At 49.5% G+C, this 14,124-nt stretch overlaps 4 protein-coding genes across 4 annotated transcripts; 1 reads left to right on the top strand and 3 right to left on the bottom strand.

Moving 5' to 3' along the window:
- Positions 1-507: 507 nt before the first annotated feature.
- PHATRDRAFT_47724 (predicted protein) lies at positions 508-2,474 on the bottom strand (the record flags this gene model as incomplete). The annotated part of the gene is made up of 1 exon (XM_002181910.1): positions 508-2,474. The coding sequence occupies one exon, from the start codon at positions 2,472-2,474 to the stop codon at positions 534-536; it is 1,941 nt and encodes a 646-aa protein (XP_002181946.1). The 3' UTR covers positions 508-533.
- Positions 2,475-2,952: 478 nt separating this feature from the next.
- PHATRDRAFT_38005 (predicted protein) lies at positions 2,953-5,970 on the top strand (the record flags this gene model as incomplete). The annotated part of the gene is made up of 1 exon (XM_002182070.1): positions 2,953-5,970. The coding sequence occupies one exon, from the start codon at positions 2,953-2,955 to the stop codon at positions 5,968-5,970; it is 3,018 nt and encodes a 1,005-aa protein (XP_002182106.1).
- A 52-nt stretch (positions 5,971-6,022) lies between these two features.
- On the bottom strand, positions 6,023-6,670 carry PHATRDRAFT_54787 (UDP-glucose:glycoprotein glucosyltransferase). Its single transcript, XM_002181909.1, has one exon. The coding sequence runs from the start codon at positions 6,539-6,541 to the stop codon at positions 6,041-6,043; it is 501 nt and encodes a 166-aa protein (XP_002181945.1). The 5' UTR covers positions 6,542-6,670; the 3' UTR covers positions 6,023-6,040.
- A 5,009-nt stretch (positions 6,671-11,679) lies between these two features.
- PHATRDRAFT_47722 (predicted protein) lies at positions 11,680-13,602 on the bottom strand. Its single transcript, XM_002181908.1, has one exon. The coding sequence runs from the start codon at positions 13,540-13,542 to the stop codon at positions 11,953-11,955; it is 1,590 nt and encodes a 529-aa protein (XP_002181944.1). The 5' UTR covers positions 13,543-13,602; the 3' UTR covers positions 11,680-11,952.
- Between the last annotated feature and the right edge of the window lie 522 nt (positions 13,603-14,124).

Genomic DNA, 14,124 nt, shown 5'->3' with positions numbered 1-14,124 from the left:
CTCTCAGTATTAGCTCAACGTCTTTGAGCACAAAGATCAGGTAGTGCCAGTATTTGTTGTAATGGTTGCCCCGAAGGCAGGCCCGTTCGGTGCGAACGTTAAAGAAAAAAGGCCGAAAAGCACTCCCCGTGAGACGAGGTTTTGCGTCGCATCAGTCTGTCATTTGTATTTGAAAGCAAAGTTTGTCATCGAAGGCCATCAAATGTAAACTTTATTGGCGTAGCATTTGACAGTTGGCCAGCTTCCGTTGTGTAAACAAAAGGGATGGCTCTTTAGAGCGATGTCCTGCTTGTTTTACTGAGGGGGTTGTCTTAATTCGTCGATACTTTACAAACCATATCAGGGCTACTCATTGAAGGAGTGTGGGTAAGGGTATTAAGTGTTGCAACTCCCAACAAAGAGTAGATGAAGAGCAAACAGGGATGACCGATTGGCAGGTACATGAATACAAAGGCAGCCGAAATCTAAAACAAAGAAGCGTCAAAACTTTCCTTTGTGGTTGAGTGGATCAGTCGTGCACCTATCCCTGAGAGCTACGGTAACTCCTCTGTAGAAGTCCGGCTCACTTTCTCATCGATAGAGAGTCCCCCTGTGCTCCAATGCAACCGTTTCTTCAATAGCGAGCGTTCCCAGTCACATGTTGTTCCTTGATCAATGCTGTTCGCTTGACAGAAGTGTTCAGCGGCGGTTTCCAAATTTCCCAGATCACGCCAAATTGTTCCCAATGCCTCGTGGACTAGACCAGTTTGACGATGCTTACGTCCCAGAACAGCTTGACGGGTAGCCAATGCCTGTTGCATGTGCACCAAGGCATCGTCCAGGTCCCCCTGATGGTAGCTTACAATTCCCAAATTCGTTTCTGTCGTGGCGAGTAGAGTCTGTTTCGTTCCGTATAGCTGTTCCTCCAGCGCCGAAGCGATTGCACGCGCTTTTTCGTAATTCTCCCGAGCTTGCTCCAGATTTCCACGAGCCTGGGCAATGTGACCAATGTAAATCCAAGCGGTGGCGGCCTGGGGATGGGCATTTTTGGCGATACTCTGGTCGGTATTGTTGCTGCTGCTGTCTCCCCCGGGCGCTGAAAAAATTGCGAGTGCTTTTTCGAAATGAATCAAGGCCTCGTCGTACGATGCTTGATTGGATAGCACTAGACCAATCGCGTTGTGTGTCGCTGCCGTCTGGACGTGCTGTGGGCCAAGCGTCTGTAGGTAAATATCGAGTGCCTGTCGATAGTGCGTCAAGGCACTAAGATACTCTCCCTTAGCCAAAAGTATGTCGCCAATATGGTTGTACGATTCGGCAACGTTGATACGATGACTGTGGTGGGTTTCATGCTTGCTATGGCTAGGAGCATCCGGTTCGGCCGCCACGTGAATGTCGAGAGCGCGTTGGGACAAGAGTAGGGCAAAATCGTGCTCTGGCAGATGTTGAAAGAGCTCGGTGAGCTTGCGTATCCGCGGGACGTCGTCCGATTCCAGCACTCGCTGTACAACCATCGTATCGAGTTTGCCAGAATCTTCAATTTCAACCAGTTCTGTCATCAGCTTCCCGACACTGGCTTCGTCGTTGCCGCAAAAGTAGGAGCGAAAGTATCGATATAGCCTGTGCGTCTCCAGTGTTTTGCTAAGTTGCCAAATTTGTTCGTGATGCACTTGCAGTTCGCACATGTGAAAAAATAGAACAGGATTGGCGGGTGAACCGGTACCGCCTTGTTGATCCGTGGGTCTCACGGGTATCCGTAAAACAAAGAGCAAGTCACGGTATCCGCTGATAGTGGGCCGATGAAAGCGATTCTTGGCCGTAACAATATATGTATTTTTGTAAAGCCACGTAACGACGGCGTCCATGGTGGCAACGTCAGGGCAAAGAACGGAAGCGCGGTTGAGATCGTAGAGCCATGCTTCCGGTGGACCCGGTGTCCGTTTCGCGTAGTCGTCCCGTGACTTTTCCACAATCCTCGACCAGGCTTTGAGGGGAAGTTCGACCAGTGCCTTGAATTGCGCACCGTCCCGGCGCAGATCTTGTCGTTTTTGCATTATTTGGGATGCTAGTTGTTGCATGAGCGCCAAAAAGAGAGGTCGTGTCACCGTGGCGGCTTGCAGGAGTTCCTCCGAGTCTCGAACCGGGTTTCCAGATTGGTTTTGCTGCCGATAAGTCGCTTTGTAGGTTCCGTCCGCCTCGCGTATTCCGCCCGAGTGCGTATATAGCGTCATGCCGTGCAGTGTTCGGCAGGGGTCCACTTTGCCTGCCAAGGCTTCCAATTTTCGTTTGCAATCCAAGTAGGAATGCATAGTGTTCAGAAACTCTTTGGATTCCTTCCGCATATGTAGCGTCTGGCGTTGCGGTGCTCGATGAAACTCCTCGCTTTCTGCCGCGACCGCATTGCTCTTTCGTTGATCGGTCTGCTCCGACTCGGTAACGGCATCCAGTTGACGTGGGATTTGACCCTCGTCTTCCTTTCCCAGAGCCGTTCCCATTACGATCGGGTAGAGTGTTCGGTAGGGACTCGTTCAACGCCCTCTAGAATGTCGGAAATGGAACAATTCAACGAGCGATTGAAACGAAAAGTACGACTTGGACCGCCAGGGTACCGTTGATTGGGTGAAGGTGTCTCTTTGGAAGCCATACTATGAAGGAGACGCTCTCTACTCAACAGGGACTCATGGTCAGGTTCTAGAAGAGATTTCACGGAAAGAAAACGCTCGCCGATTCCAGTCGCGCCGAGACCACCACGTGTTTCAAAAGCTCGTGAATCACACAATTCACAGGATTGGCAAACGAGTGTCGGATCGAGATTTCCCAACCCCAAAACCTCACTCTGTCACTCGGCCCAATTTCGGAAACAGCACTATCAACCGTAAGACTCCTAACAACATTTCGTAACAGGGTGCAAAAACTCAAGCCAGGATTCCTTTGTTTCCATTCCCTCGTTCTCTGTGCCCAGTTTCAGTATCCATGAGGCGTGAAGTGAGACTACTCTTGCGGCCAATGCGAGGGCTTTGTTTCCTGGTGTCGGTGGTATACGTGGTCGCCGTCTCCGGCCCCTCGTCGTCGACGACGACACCGGGGTATGTTCCTCCTGATCGCCTTTGGTTGGACGTGGACAACACGTTGTACAGTGAATCCATCCTATCGGGCATCGGAAGAGGCATCGAAGCGCAAATCGTACGCGGCGTTCACGAATTTTATGAGCGTTTCGAATCGGACGATACCGACAAGGTCGCTGCTTCAGCATCACCACAAGAACGAGCCGACGCCCTTCATCAGCAGTACGGGTCCACAATTGAAGGCTTGCGACAAACACGGTGGAAGAATCTTTTGCCAAACGAGTTATCGGCAAAGATGCGGAACTTTTACGAACGTGTCTACCAAGACGTGGACGTAACCGCACTACTCGACACCGACCGTTCCCGTCACTCTCACGGAGGAGCATCTTCCACGGGTTACTCACACAACGCTGTGGCCCAGCAACAAACCTTGTTACGCGATGCGTTGCGATACTCCCCCGTACCCGTTGGCTTGGCCTCTAATTCGCCCAAGCGCCATATTTCTAAAGTCATCCAAGCTCTTGGACTGACCCGTATTCCATGGCACGCCGTCTGCACACCCGACTGCGCCGACGCCCCGTCTCTGGGAGCGAATATTCCTTTCCGTAGTGACACTGGCTGCAAAGAGGATTTTCCCACAAAGTTGTCACCAAACTTTTTCCCGAACGTGCGGGGTATCTGTGAAGTATTGCTGGACGATTCACCAACCATCCTGCGGTCTGTGGAGGCTTTGCAGAAGAATTTACAGGGGATTCTCGTGTCGGAAAAATCTTCGTTGCTGCAGGGACTAGGGCAGGCAATTGGTTGGACAGATCCGGCCTTCGAATTTTCCCAAATGGAGTATTTGCGGGCCAAAAACGTCGTCGATATGGAATCGATTCACGAAGGAACCTGGCAACGACTTGGAATGGAGCTGCGAGCACAACGCAAGGAGGAATTCAACAACGCGAAAGGTACTCTAAGTACAGGCTCTCCGCTATGTGTAGTTGACGTAGGGGCCGGGCTTCTCTCCATGTTGCGACTGATACTGCACGGACACGGAGCCCGGTTACCTTCGTTGGTACACCTTTTACGAGAAAATCAACATCCTGGCGTCTCCTCTCTGGAATACTACGCCTACGAACCAAACCGTGAGTTAGGATATGCAGCTACCGTAGAGTTGGAGCGTCTGGGTTTTGGTTTGCAACAAACGTTGCAATGGGAAGATTCGAGTAGTCCGACGCCACAGTCTTGTCAAGAATTTATCATGGTCAAACCCGCGAACACGACCGACGATCAGCCAAAGGTCACTGTTTATCTTCGTTTTTGGGACTATCAACGCGAAATGCACCGACCGCAACCGACGCCACACGTCATAGTTGGTTGCTGCTTTGCCGATCTCATGGATCCGTACGAATTGTCCAGATCCCTCCTTCGACGATTTCTAGCACCGCCATCTTTGAGTCATTTTGACCATACCCTAGTCTACTTCCCCATAACCTTTTGCGGTGTCACTCAGTTCTTGCCACCCCAACCAATGGAATGGATTGCAAACATACCGTCGGATACAACTGCATTCGCACTCTACGCCAAAGCGCTCCGGGAGATTCACGGACACAGCTTGGATCCGTATAGTTTGGAACAGGCATTGGGGGACTACGGCGCGACATGTTTGGCAAGAGGTCAATCTGACTGGCAAATCGATCCTTCTCGTGACGAATACTTGTGGGAAACTATGCTGTATTTTTTCGGAACCGTCACCTCGAGTGTACTCGAGAAGGCGGCATGGAATGCTTTGGGTTGGTTGGAACGGACACGGGGCCTCAGACCTTCGATTCAAGTTTCCAACACGGACTTGCTCTTTCGCTTTCCGCATGTGGGAAGTTGGCAGGTAAAATCTGAGCAGTCGAGTGATACATCGCGAAATCAGACACACACGTTCCAGGAAATCCAATTTACGGCTCCCTTCAAAGTGAAAGCAATATCAAGAAAGCTCGTCGCCCTTGGACCCAATCAAGTCCGCATTCGAGCCATACACTCACTAATTAGTTCTGGGACGGAATTGAAGATATTCAAGGGGCTATTTGAAGATGCTGCTCTGGACCTTAACATAGAGGGAATGACAGAGGAGCGCATGTCTTATCCCCTTTCATATGGCTATTGCTCCGTCGGTCGTGTTGTGGAGTGCGGCATGGATATTTCCAATCCAGGGGACATTTTGGGCAAGCTGGTATTTACTTTTTCGTCTCACGCCTCGGAGGTAGTAACGGATAGAGATGCCATACAGATAGTACCTGACGGCATCGGCGCTCTTGACGCAATATTTATGCCGTCGGTAGAAACAGCCTTGTCGATTGTCCACGACGCTCATATTCGTATGGGAGAAAACGTGGCTGTTTTCGGCCAAGGTCTTATTGGTCTCTTGGTGACGGCGCTGTTTTCTAAGCAAGGCTTTGATACTTCGGGACGATTGCGAGCGTTAACGGTCTTTGACATGCTTCCCGATCGTCTTGCGATGTCAGCACTGATGGGAGCGACCCAGGCGCTTTTGCCATCTGAAGTGAAGACGGCGGGCCCTTTTGACGTGGCAATTGAAGTCAGCGGTAACGGCCGCGCTCTCCAAGCAGCGATCGACAACGTGAAAGAAGGGGGGCGTATTGTCATCGCGTCATGGTACGGAAGCACTGCTGTAGATCTTAACCTTGGTATTGAGTTCCACCGCAGCCACAAGATTTTAAAAACTTCACAAGTGAGCAAAATCCCTGCCGAGCTTGGATCGACATGGACCAAGGAGAGAAGATTTGCGCTAGCGTGGGAGCTAGTGCGAGAATATCGTCCGTCGCGACTCGTAACAAAAAGGACGAAGCTAGAAGACGCTCAAGAAGCTTATGACGCCCTAGAGAACGGCTCCGAAATTGCGATTGCTTTTGATTATGATTTAGCATGACGAAATTTTTTGATTTCACTCCAAGTGTATTAACTGTAAATGTATGGCGATAAGCTTTGTAAAGTGAAGTCTACAGCTGCCCCTTGAAGTAGGCTTGCTCGTACATTTCTACTTCGGCGTCAAGTTCAACCCAGCTTTCGTTGAAAAGTGGCCCGCTAACGATCCGCTTCGCCATCGAAACTTTTGGTTCTTTATGTTCTGGGTTGTTGCACAAATCGATTGTCTTTGCTGTACCCTTTGTCTCATCTGAACACCAAGACTCGCACCAGAGCCACTCTTGCGGTAAACTAAAGATGGGCACTTGGTGCTGAGCGTAGTTTGGGAGATCTTGATCGAGATTCGCCAGACTATCCGGATTTCCGGAGAGCTGTTGATAAATGGATCGCAGCTGGTCCCCGACTAACGTACGACGAAAGTTCTCCAAATCAACGACATAAAGTGCCGATATGTGGTAGGGTTTGCCTTGAAGGTGGGACTTCCAAAATCCATCTCGCCAAAATTGGTATCCGAGCGTACTCTCTCGCGAGGTACAAAAGGGTGTGTAACCATACGGAGCACCCTGCAAATCCATATCCCACAGCTCCTTCAGATCCCCACGAACCACTTGGTCGGCATCAACATAAATAATTTTCTTGACATTTAATGGGAACAGCACATCCAAAAAGAGAATTTTGTAACCCCAAATAATGCGCTGCTTTTCACTCTGATTGCGGAGCCATTCGGGCCACTTGTAAGTGACGAATTCTACTTCACATCCTATTCTCTCTGCCATCGCTCTAGCCGTAATCTTGAATGTGGGAGAGAGGAAGTTTTCAAAGAGCCAGAATTTGACCTTTGTCGAGGTCCTTTTTGTGACCGAAAGCATCATAATTTTGAGAAACCTCTCGTACAAGTGACCGGTGGCAAGAGAGAAGACATTGATGACCTCGTCAGTATCGGTTGATGAAAGCAATCTTTCATTTTCATCAAAAAGGCTCGCGTCCTCGTACCCCGCTCGGCGCTTTACAACAAGAAGCTCGCCGCGATTGACGAAGTCATTCATGACAATTCGCTTCGAAGTCGCCAAAGTTCGCATTGCTCTATTGCCAAAACTCTTCCCCAAAGGAGCTTCGCCATCTACAAAGTCGAACAAATCTGCTCCCTTCGATTCATTAGCAATGCTTAGATACCAAACACCCGGATTTGCCCGAAGCTGCCAATATCCTGCATTCTTCATAACAAGAGTGTCCGAGTAGGCCCGTGGAGTGCTGCCTTTTGTCTCGGTGTTTGACAAGGACCCATCCATTTCCACATCGGCACCAACTAAGGTTTCATCCTTAGAGTTGGGACCCAAAGAAAGAGCAGCCGTCAGAGTCAGCTGCAATCCGTTCGGAGCTTTTCCATTTGACTCAAAGCATTGGCCGAACACAAGCAGCGACTTCAATCCGTACTGGACCGACGTAAGGTCAACTCTTTCCTGACCATCCCCATTGGATCTGTCCCCACATCCGGATTGCAAATCACAACGCAGGTTGTCGGTATCCTGTACACCAGCAGTCTGTTGCACGTCCCATGGCTCTGGAATATCCATTCGTAAAGTGAGAACATGGTTTGCTGGTAAGTGTGAAAAATGAGCCGAAGGGGGATTTGCAAGACTCAAGCTTGCTGGATCGGCTACGAATCGGTAATAGCTCGTGATCGGAACCTTGGAGTCACTGTCAATGATAGTCTCAGGGCAAACAAAAACTGCCACCGGCAATTCCAATTGGTCTCGGATTACCTTTAGTAAGGGACTGATCCGTTGCGCAGCCTCTGTAGCCGGATCAAGGACTGCTACAACGTCGACCTTCGGTACACAAGAAATTGAAAATAAGTTGAGTTCCACGTGTACTGCACTAGAGGTACTACAAATTTCATCCGAATATATCTCACCCGTAGCTTTGCTTTCGAGTTCTTGTTCCACGAAAATCTTAAGGGATTGACTTCGTCAAAAAGATCATCGTCAAGTGACGAAAGAGCTTTCTCAATATGCTCGGCTATGTCAAATCGCGCCCGCGAATTCAAGTCTTGTTCCACAGCCAAGAAGCAAGCGGCCAAAGCAACAGCATCGCAGTCCCAAACGCGTTCGTCCACCAAGTGTTCGCGCAGCAGGCTAGAAACAGCCTTGGCCCGAGCAAGCTCAATTTGTAGGAGAAGCTTCAAATTGAAAAGAAGCTCGCTGTTTTCCTTTCCTATCGAGCTGTTTTCCAAGGAAAAAACACGTCCATTGCCCACAACAAAGTTTTTCGCCGGTAATGAGAGGTTACTCAAAAGATACTTTGAGCTGTTACAAGCATTCTGCTGGGAGGCAGACTGTAAGATCTGCTTGCGAAGATCTTTGGGCACTCCAGAAACGGATTGTAGAAACGAATCCAATGATCTTGCTTCGTCGGCTGGTGAATGTTTGGACAGAACTTTCTTCAGTAGGTGCACTCCAAATAGCGAGGCATGCTCCATCACCGGACAGAGCACGCTATCTGCAGCATTTTGCGTGCTCGGGAGGAGTCGATATCCCACCATAATCTGCGATTCTTCATCGCTGACTTTAAGGCTGGGCGATAATTCTTCCAAAATAGTAATAATTCGTGTCGCCAGATCAACCCCTTGTGGAGACGCGAAATCCAAAAACATTTCCAGTATAAAACGAGCATCTGGCTTGGTGGCAGTATTTCTCGGGGCCAGCAGAGATTCGGCCGCAAACGAGTGCTCGATCAGCAGATACTTCACTTGGTCCTTATCCCCACCCATCAGCAACGGATGGGCGAATGGAAAAACACGATCTCCAGTCAAAATTTTGGCGTATACGGACCGCGGACTATCGTCCGTAATTGCTCCCTCAACAACCATGTTGAACACATGATTTTGCTCCTCCGCAAATGTGTCACTGATAGCCTTGCTCAGGTCATCCGAGGCGGTGGGAAGTGGACGTCCGTTCAGAAAACTCATTCCCGGAAGAATACGTTTTTCGACGGCAAACCGCAGCGCTTTTCCGTATTGGAATTCACTTCTTTCCAATCCTACCAGATCATCCAGAGCTTTGGCCTGGGCTTTCTGGGTGGACATAACTTGCATTCCGTCCATTAGATTACCGTGTAAAGACAACAAATCTGATAAGGAAAGGAAACCTTGTGTTTCTTGGTGTTCTCCAATTGCCGATAGGATGTATTCTACATACGCCATAACTGCCTCGGGTTGATCAACAAATTCGGCTGACAGAACTGATACGAGACGATGCAATGCATGCGTTGTGGCTGGCATCTTCTCCAGATCTTTAGCACTAGGTTTCCGCGCGAGAATTGGTTCAGTAGGGCAAGGAAGATCATTGTCGTTTTCATCCAGATTCAAAACCCAGTCTCTACACGCTTGTACATCCTTGGCACTCACCAACAGCGTACCGACTCGTGCTGGAAACGAATTCTGCATGAGTTGAAAGCCCAGTTCCAGCCCAAGATTGGAGTGATTTTCAATCGGGTCAATCACAGCTAGCATCGTAAACAAATTCCGTCGGACCATCGGTGGCATGCCGAACTGCATACTCATGAGCATTTGCTGAACTGATCGCGGCCACTGCCGGTACTGTCGATCCTTTTCGATATTGTTAAGATAGAAGATAGCATCTTTTCCGCCGCGGGCAACGTCCACACGAAAGACATCACTACGAGGATTCTTCGGGGACGAGGAATCCTGCCCAGTAGCATCGGCAAGGAACGTTTCTCCCTGCATCCAGGCTTTCTGCACCGCTTGCAACCCCTCGATGCTTAAATGCTTTCCTAACAAACTCTGCAAGGTCTCTACTCGATCATATTCTTCCTGAAGTACGTTGAGAAATTCAAACACGTTAAAGGTAGTACGATCCATGGCAACTACCCGTCCATTGACGTACAATGCACCACGTCGCAAGAGTCGGTCCTTTTCCAAGGCCTTTGCCACTGTTTGTACCGTCTCGTCAATCTTCACGTGAACCAGAGTGGAGGCGATGGACGGCAGATCTTGGGCAATCTGCTGAAGCGTTTCCAGAACGTCCTCATCCTCGCGAGCTTGGGACAGGACGGTGGCCGCCTGCAAGGGCAACTGGCGGCGCTGCCATACAGGGGGCACCAGTTGGGCGTATCCTTGTTGACGGGCATGAATTCTCCAAAGGGATGCCACGGAGGAAACATTCAATCCTAAGGATGTTGTATTCACGCCCGCCAAAAACTCTTGCGGTACACGTGCAGGATCCAGGTCCGCACGCAAATCCACCAGCCCTTCGTCATGGTTACCTTCCGACTGATCCGTACGGTCGTCAAACACCTTGTACTCCACGTTGCGAATGTCGAGACGGACTCCGTACCCTTGTAATACGGTCGGGATCGAGCCGTTGTCGGACGCTGCGCCAGTGGTGTTAAGTTTGTCGATCTGAGCGTCGCCCAGATAGCGTACCACGAATCGCACGGAGGCACTATCGATGAGGTGCCGGTACGCATGTACAAAGGCCATTGACCCCAAGTTGGCGTAGAGCGTGACCAACGGTTCGTCCGCACTTGATGTTCCCTGGTGACCAAGTATGATTTCATCCGGCAACAAAAATGAATCAATGGTTTCTCCAGAAGTCGGCTTTGGCAGTTTCGAAAAGTCCGTCGCTAGCAGCTCGTCTTCGAAGAGGAGAGCATTGGATGGATACACTACAGCAAAGACATCCACGTTGGATTTCGTTTCGTCGAGAATCGGATCTTCGCCAACACGCTCCAATAGAGCTTGACGAGCCAAGCTGCGGTGTAGTTCACACTGCGGACTGTAGGCTCGGAGACTCAATGCGTAGGAGAGCAAAGCTCGAGCGGACCCCTCCAACGGCGACGACTCCAAGGCAATGCCCACGAAGGACGGGACAGCAGAAGTTTCTGTACTTCCGATAAGCTGTACTAGATTCGACAAGAACGATCTGGCGGAAAGAGGATTGCGTTCGTGGTAGGCGTACGCTTCGCACAGCACATTTTGTGGTGTCGAAGGCCATCCGTCAGCGACCACCGAAGTCTCGAGCTTTCGATTGACAATTGGAGAAACAACCTGAATCATCTCGTCGTTATCTTGTTGAGCGCCGATGTCCGTGGTCATCCACATAATACACAGGCTGATTAGCAACCAACGACAGTTATATCGTGCCGAGCCGAGGCTGTTTGTAGCCACATGTTTTTGTGCACACGGAGGCCACATCTTCGTTTGCTATCCCACTGTAAACGAGGCGTGAAAGAAGTTCGCCCTCAGCCTAGGCAGTGATTGACGGATTCGAATTACTGGCTCAAGGGTGCTTGCCCAGTAAAGACTAGAACGGGGAAGACTACCGCAGCGAGAGTATTCGTTCGCGGTGCTTTCACTGTCGCGTTTGTTGGTCATCTCGCCAAACGCTCCGTTCCATTGGCAGAAAGATTCCATTCGCGGTATCGCATGTAAAAACCGAGTTTCCGTACAACCCTGTGTTTTTCGGACGAGTTTAACGGTCGCCTACCAGACGCCGCCGGGACCCTTACGCTCATATTTATTGTAAGCAATTGAATGAGGCAACTCGAATTTTGGTGCTAGGACCTTTTGTAAGCTAGAGTAGAGAGCTTCCAGTAGGAGTAGTAGACAGTCGAGCAGTTTCTACGAAAAGACCCCCTCATAGGCGGCATCCTCTGAATACGCACCCTTGCTTCGGCAATTGTCCAAATCTAGCTAGAGGTACTAATGATGGATCTGCGGCACAGTCGCTTGCCTTAGAACTGAGCATACTGGATTCGGTAGAAAACAGTTCCCAGCATCTTTACTGTTAGCTAATATAACTAGAGTGGGATCGGCGTAAAATAGGCACCTCAGAGTCTCAACCAGAGGGTAGTCAATGAACACTTTTTGTAGTTCCTGTCCTCCAGCTAGCAAGATGGAAGGACTATTCCCAAAGTGAAATATGTTAGTACAGTATTATTGCATACAAAACGCGCCGCCAAGATCTCAACTGCTTTCCGTGGACAGTTCATCGATGACTTGTTGAATGCGTGTCGCCCGCGGCACAGCTACTTTGGCCATTTTGTTGGCCAATTTCATAATTAGCCCACGAGGAAGCCGTGAGAGCAACGCACGCGCCGTATCGACTGTCATGGGAAATAAATCGAAGGCCTGAAGAATTTCGACCAGCCCTCGGTCGCCCAGTCTACCATAAAAGCCCGCCGCCAATGGCGACTGGCGAACGTCGAAGGAAGCCTCCGTCCGTCGACCCTGAGCGAGTAGTGTGTAGACGTCGGGGTCGCAGTCGGACGCTTTCCGCTCGTCGTCAATGAATTCTGATGATACAATTTCGATCCATGAGCCGTCGACTGGATCTGAGTGACGCGATGGCAAATCCCCAATGAAGAGGCTAATGGGCGCATCACCACCCGTCAACTCGGCAAAAGCCGCCACGACTGAAAGCGAGACAAGCTTGGCACCCACATACTGGCGCCCGACTTGCAGATTACGCGTAGCTTGATCGACTAAAAGCTGGTACTCCTCCGGTGACGGTACGCCACGGAATTGTTGAAATATAAGTGAGGGCTGCAAGAACGAAAAAAATCCGTACATACTGTAGAGTGCACATTGAAACTCGCCCACCGTATATAGGGAGTGACTACGCAGGGATTTGTTGCATTCAGGCAAGATACTCCAGGTGTTGTCGAGAAACCATTGGCAATCAGGGCTGCCGAAGTTCTCACAGTCTCGGTTTGCTACCCGAACGGCTCGTTGGATAGACTCTACCAGTTCGACTTTACTAAGACCAAGTTGATACGTGTCGTTCACCTGAGTAAGTCTCTCGTAGAGTAGTTCCATCGGGGATTGCCCCGTTTCGCTGTGCAATGGTCGAAAGGGTATCGTGGCTTCAATACAAACAGCAATTTGGGCAAGTTGGACAGTGTTTAGAAGATTGGTAAGTTCGCGAAGTGCCAGGACGGTCGAGAGAAATTCGTTCACACCATTCAGATTGTTCATTTCTTGAATTTCATGGTAACCAAAAATCACTTCCACCATGCCAAGCAAGGGATCTGATGTGTGTGGGTGAAATATGGACTGCTTCACGCTCTCTGAGGTATAGTAAATTGAACCTGGAGTCTTGTCTGTTCTGACTGCATGCACAGATTCGTGCCAATGGACTACTCCTTCAAGCTTCTGGACTTGCAATTTCGAAAGACCACCATCTACCTGATGGTAAATGCAATCGTGAAAGAGAGCAGCTAAAGTTGCAATAGGATCTTCCAAATTTCTGGAAACGTCAAAGACGTGCTGGACGGAATGATAATTGCGACCGCTAGTGGACATGCTTTCGTATATCAAAGTGCTCATTCTCTCTACTTGCTCGATAACTGAATCATCCTCGATGTCCTGTCCGAGCTTCAATAGGCATTCGTTCATTTTTATGATGAGACGGGCAATGTATGTATTTTCCACAACGTTTGAACCGGTGGCGAAGTTTGAAGGCCTGCTGGCTATAATGCTACCGCCATTTGGCATGGATCCGGTTGCAGCATCACCGGAACGAGGAGAAGGAGAATACGGAGCTGTCAATACCATGTTCTGCAATGGAGAAGACAAGCAAATTGCCGAAACAATGTCAGCGAAGCAATTCCCTCGTGCCAGCTATTGACAGTAAAGGGAGTAGCCTGGGTCTTCAGATTTTCTTCGTTTACGGCTCTGGCCACCAATTGAGGCAGAGTGAACAGCCGCCGAAACATTTATTGTACCCACATTTTGTGGCATAATGTCGAAATTCGATCTTATTTCTTTAAATATTAGGAGCGTAGCTGCACGTTGGGATGTAATTACATATGATCACATCAAATTAGCGTTTAATGTATTGTTCTGCTCAAGATTGGCGAGCATCAACATTTTTCTGTGTAGCCAATCAAAATCCGCCCTTAGGGCGATTCATATTTTCAGTCGCTATGAAGGCCACTTTGGAAATCGAAAAATAATATCTACGAGTCAATACCATAAGTAGTTTTAGATTCATGGTAACTAGCTAGTAGAGTCGCCAGGATTCAGCTGTCTACAAAAAATGATTGCTTTATATTAGGCTAGGAAGCGATGTGACAAAGCACTGTTGCCCAGAATCCATATGACAATGCGCCCGACACATCTGAAGCCATGAGATCG

This window comes from Phaeodactylum tricornutum, chromosome 14 (assembly GCF_000150955.2).
Source record: "Phaeodactylum tricornutum CCAP 1055/1 chromosome 14, whole genome shotgun sequence".
NCBI classification, from domain to species: domain Eukaryota; phylum Bacillariophyta; class Bacillariophyceae; order Surirellales; family Neidiaceae; genus Phaeodactylum; species Phaeodactylum tricornutum.
The sequence above is the reverse complement of the archived record's forward strand: the minus strand, read 5'-3'. Positions and strand labels throughout refer to the sequence as shown.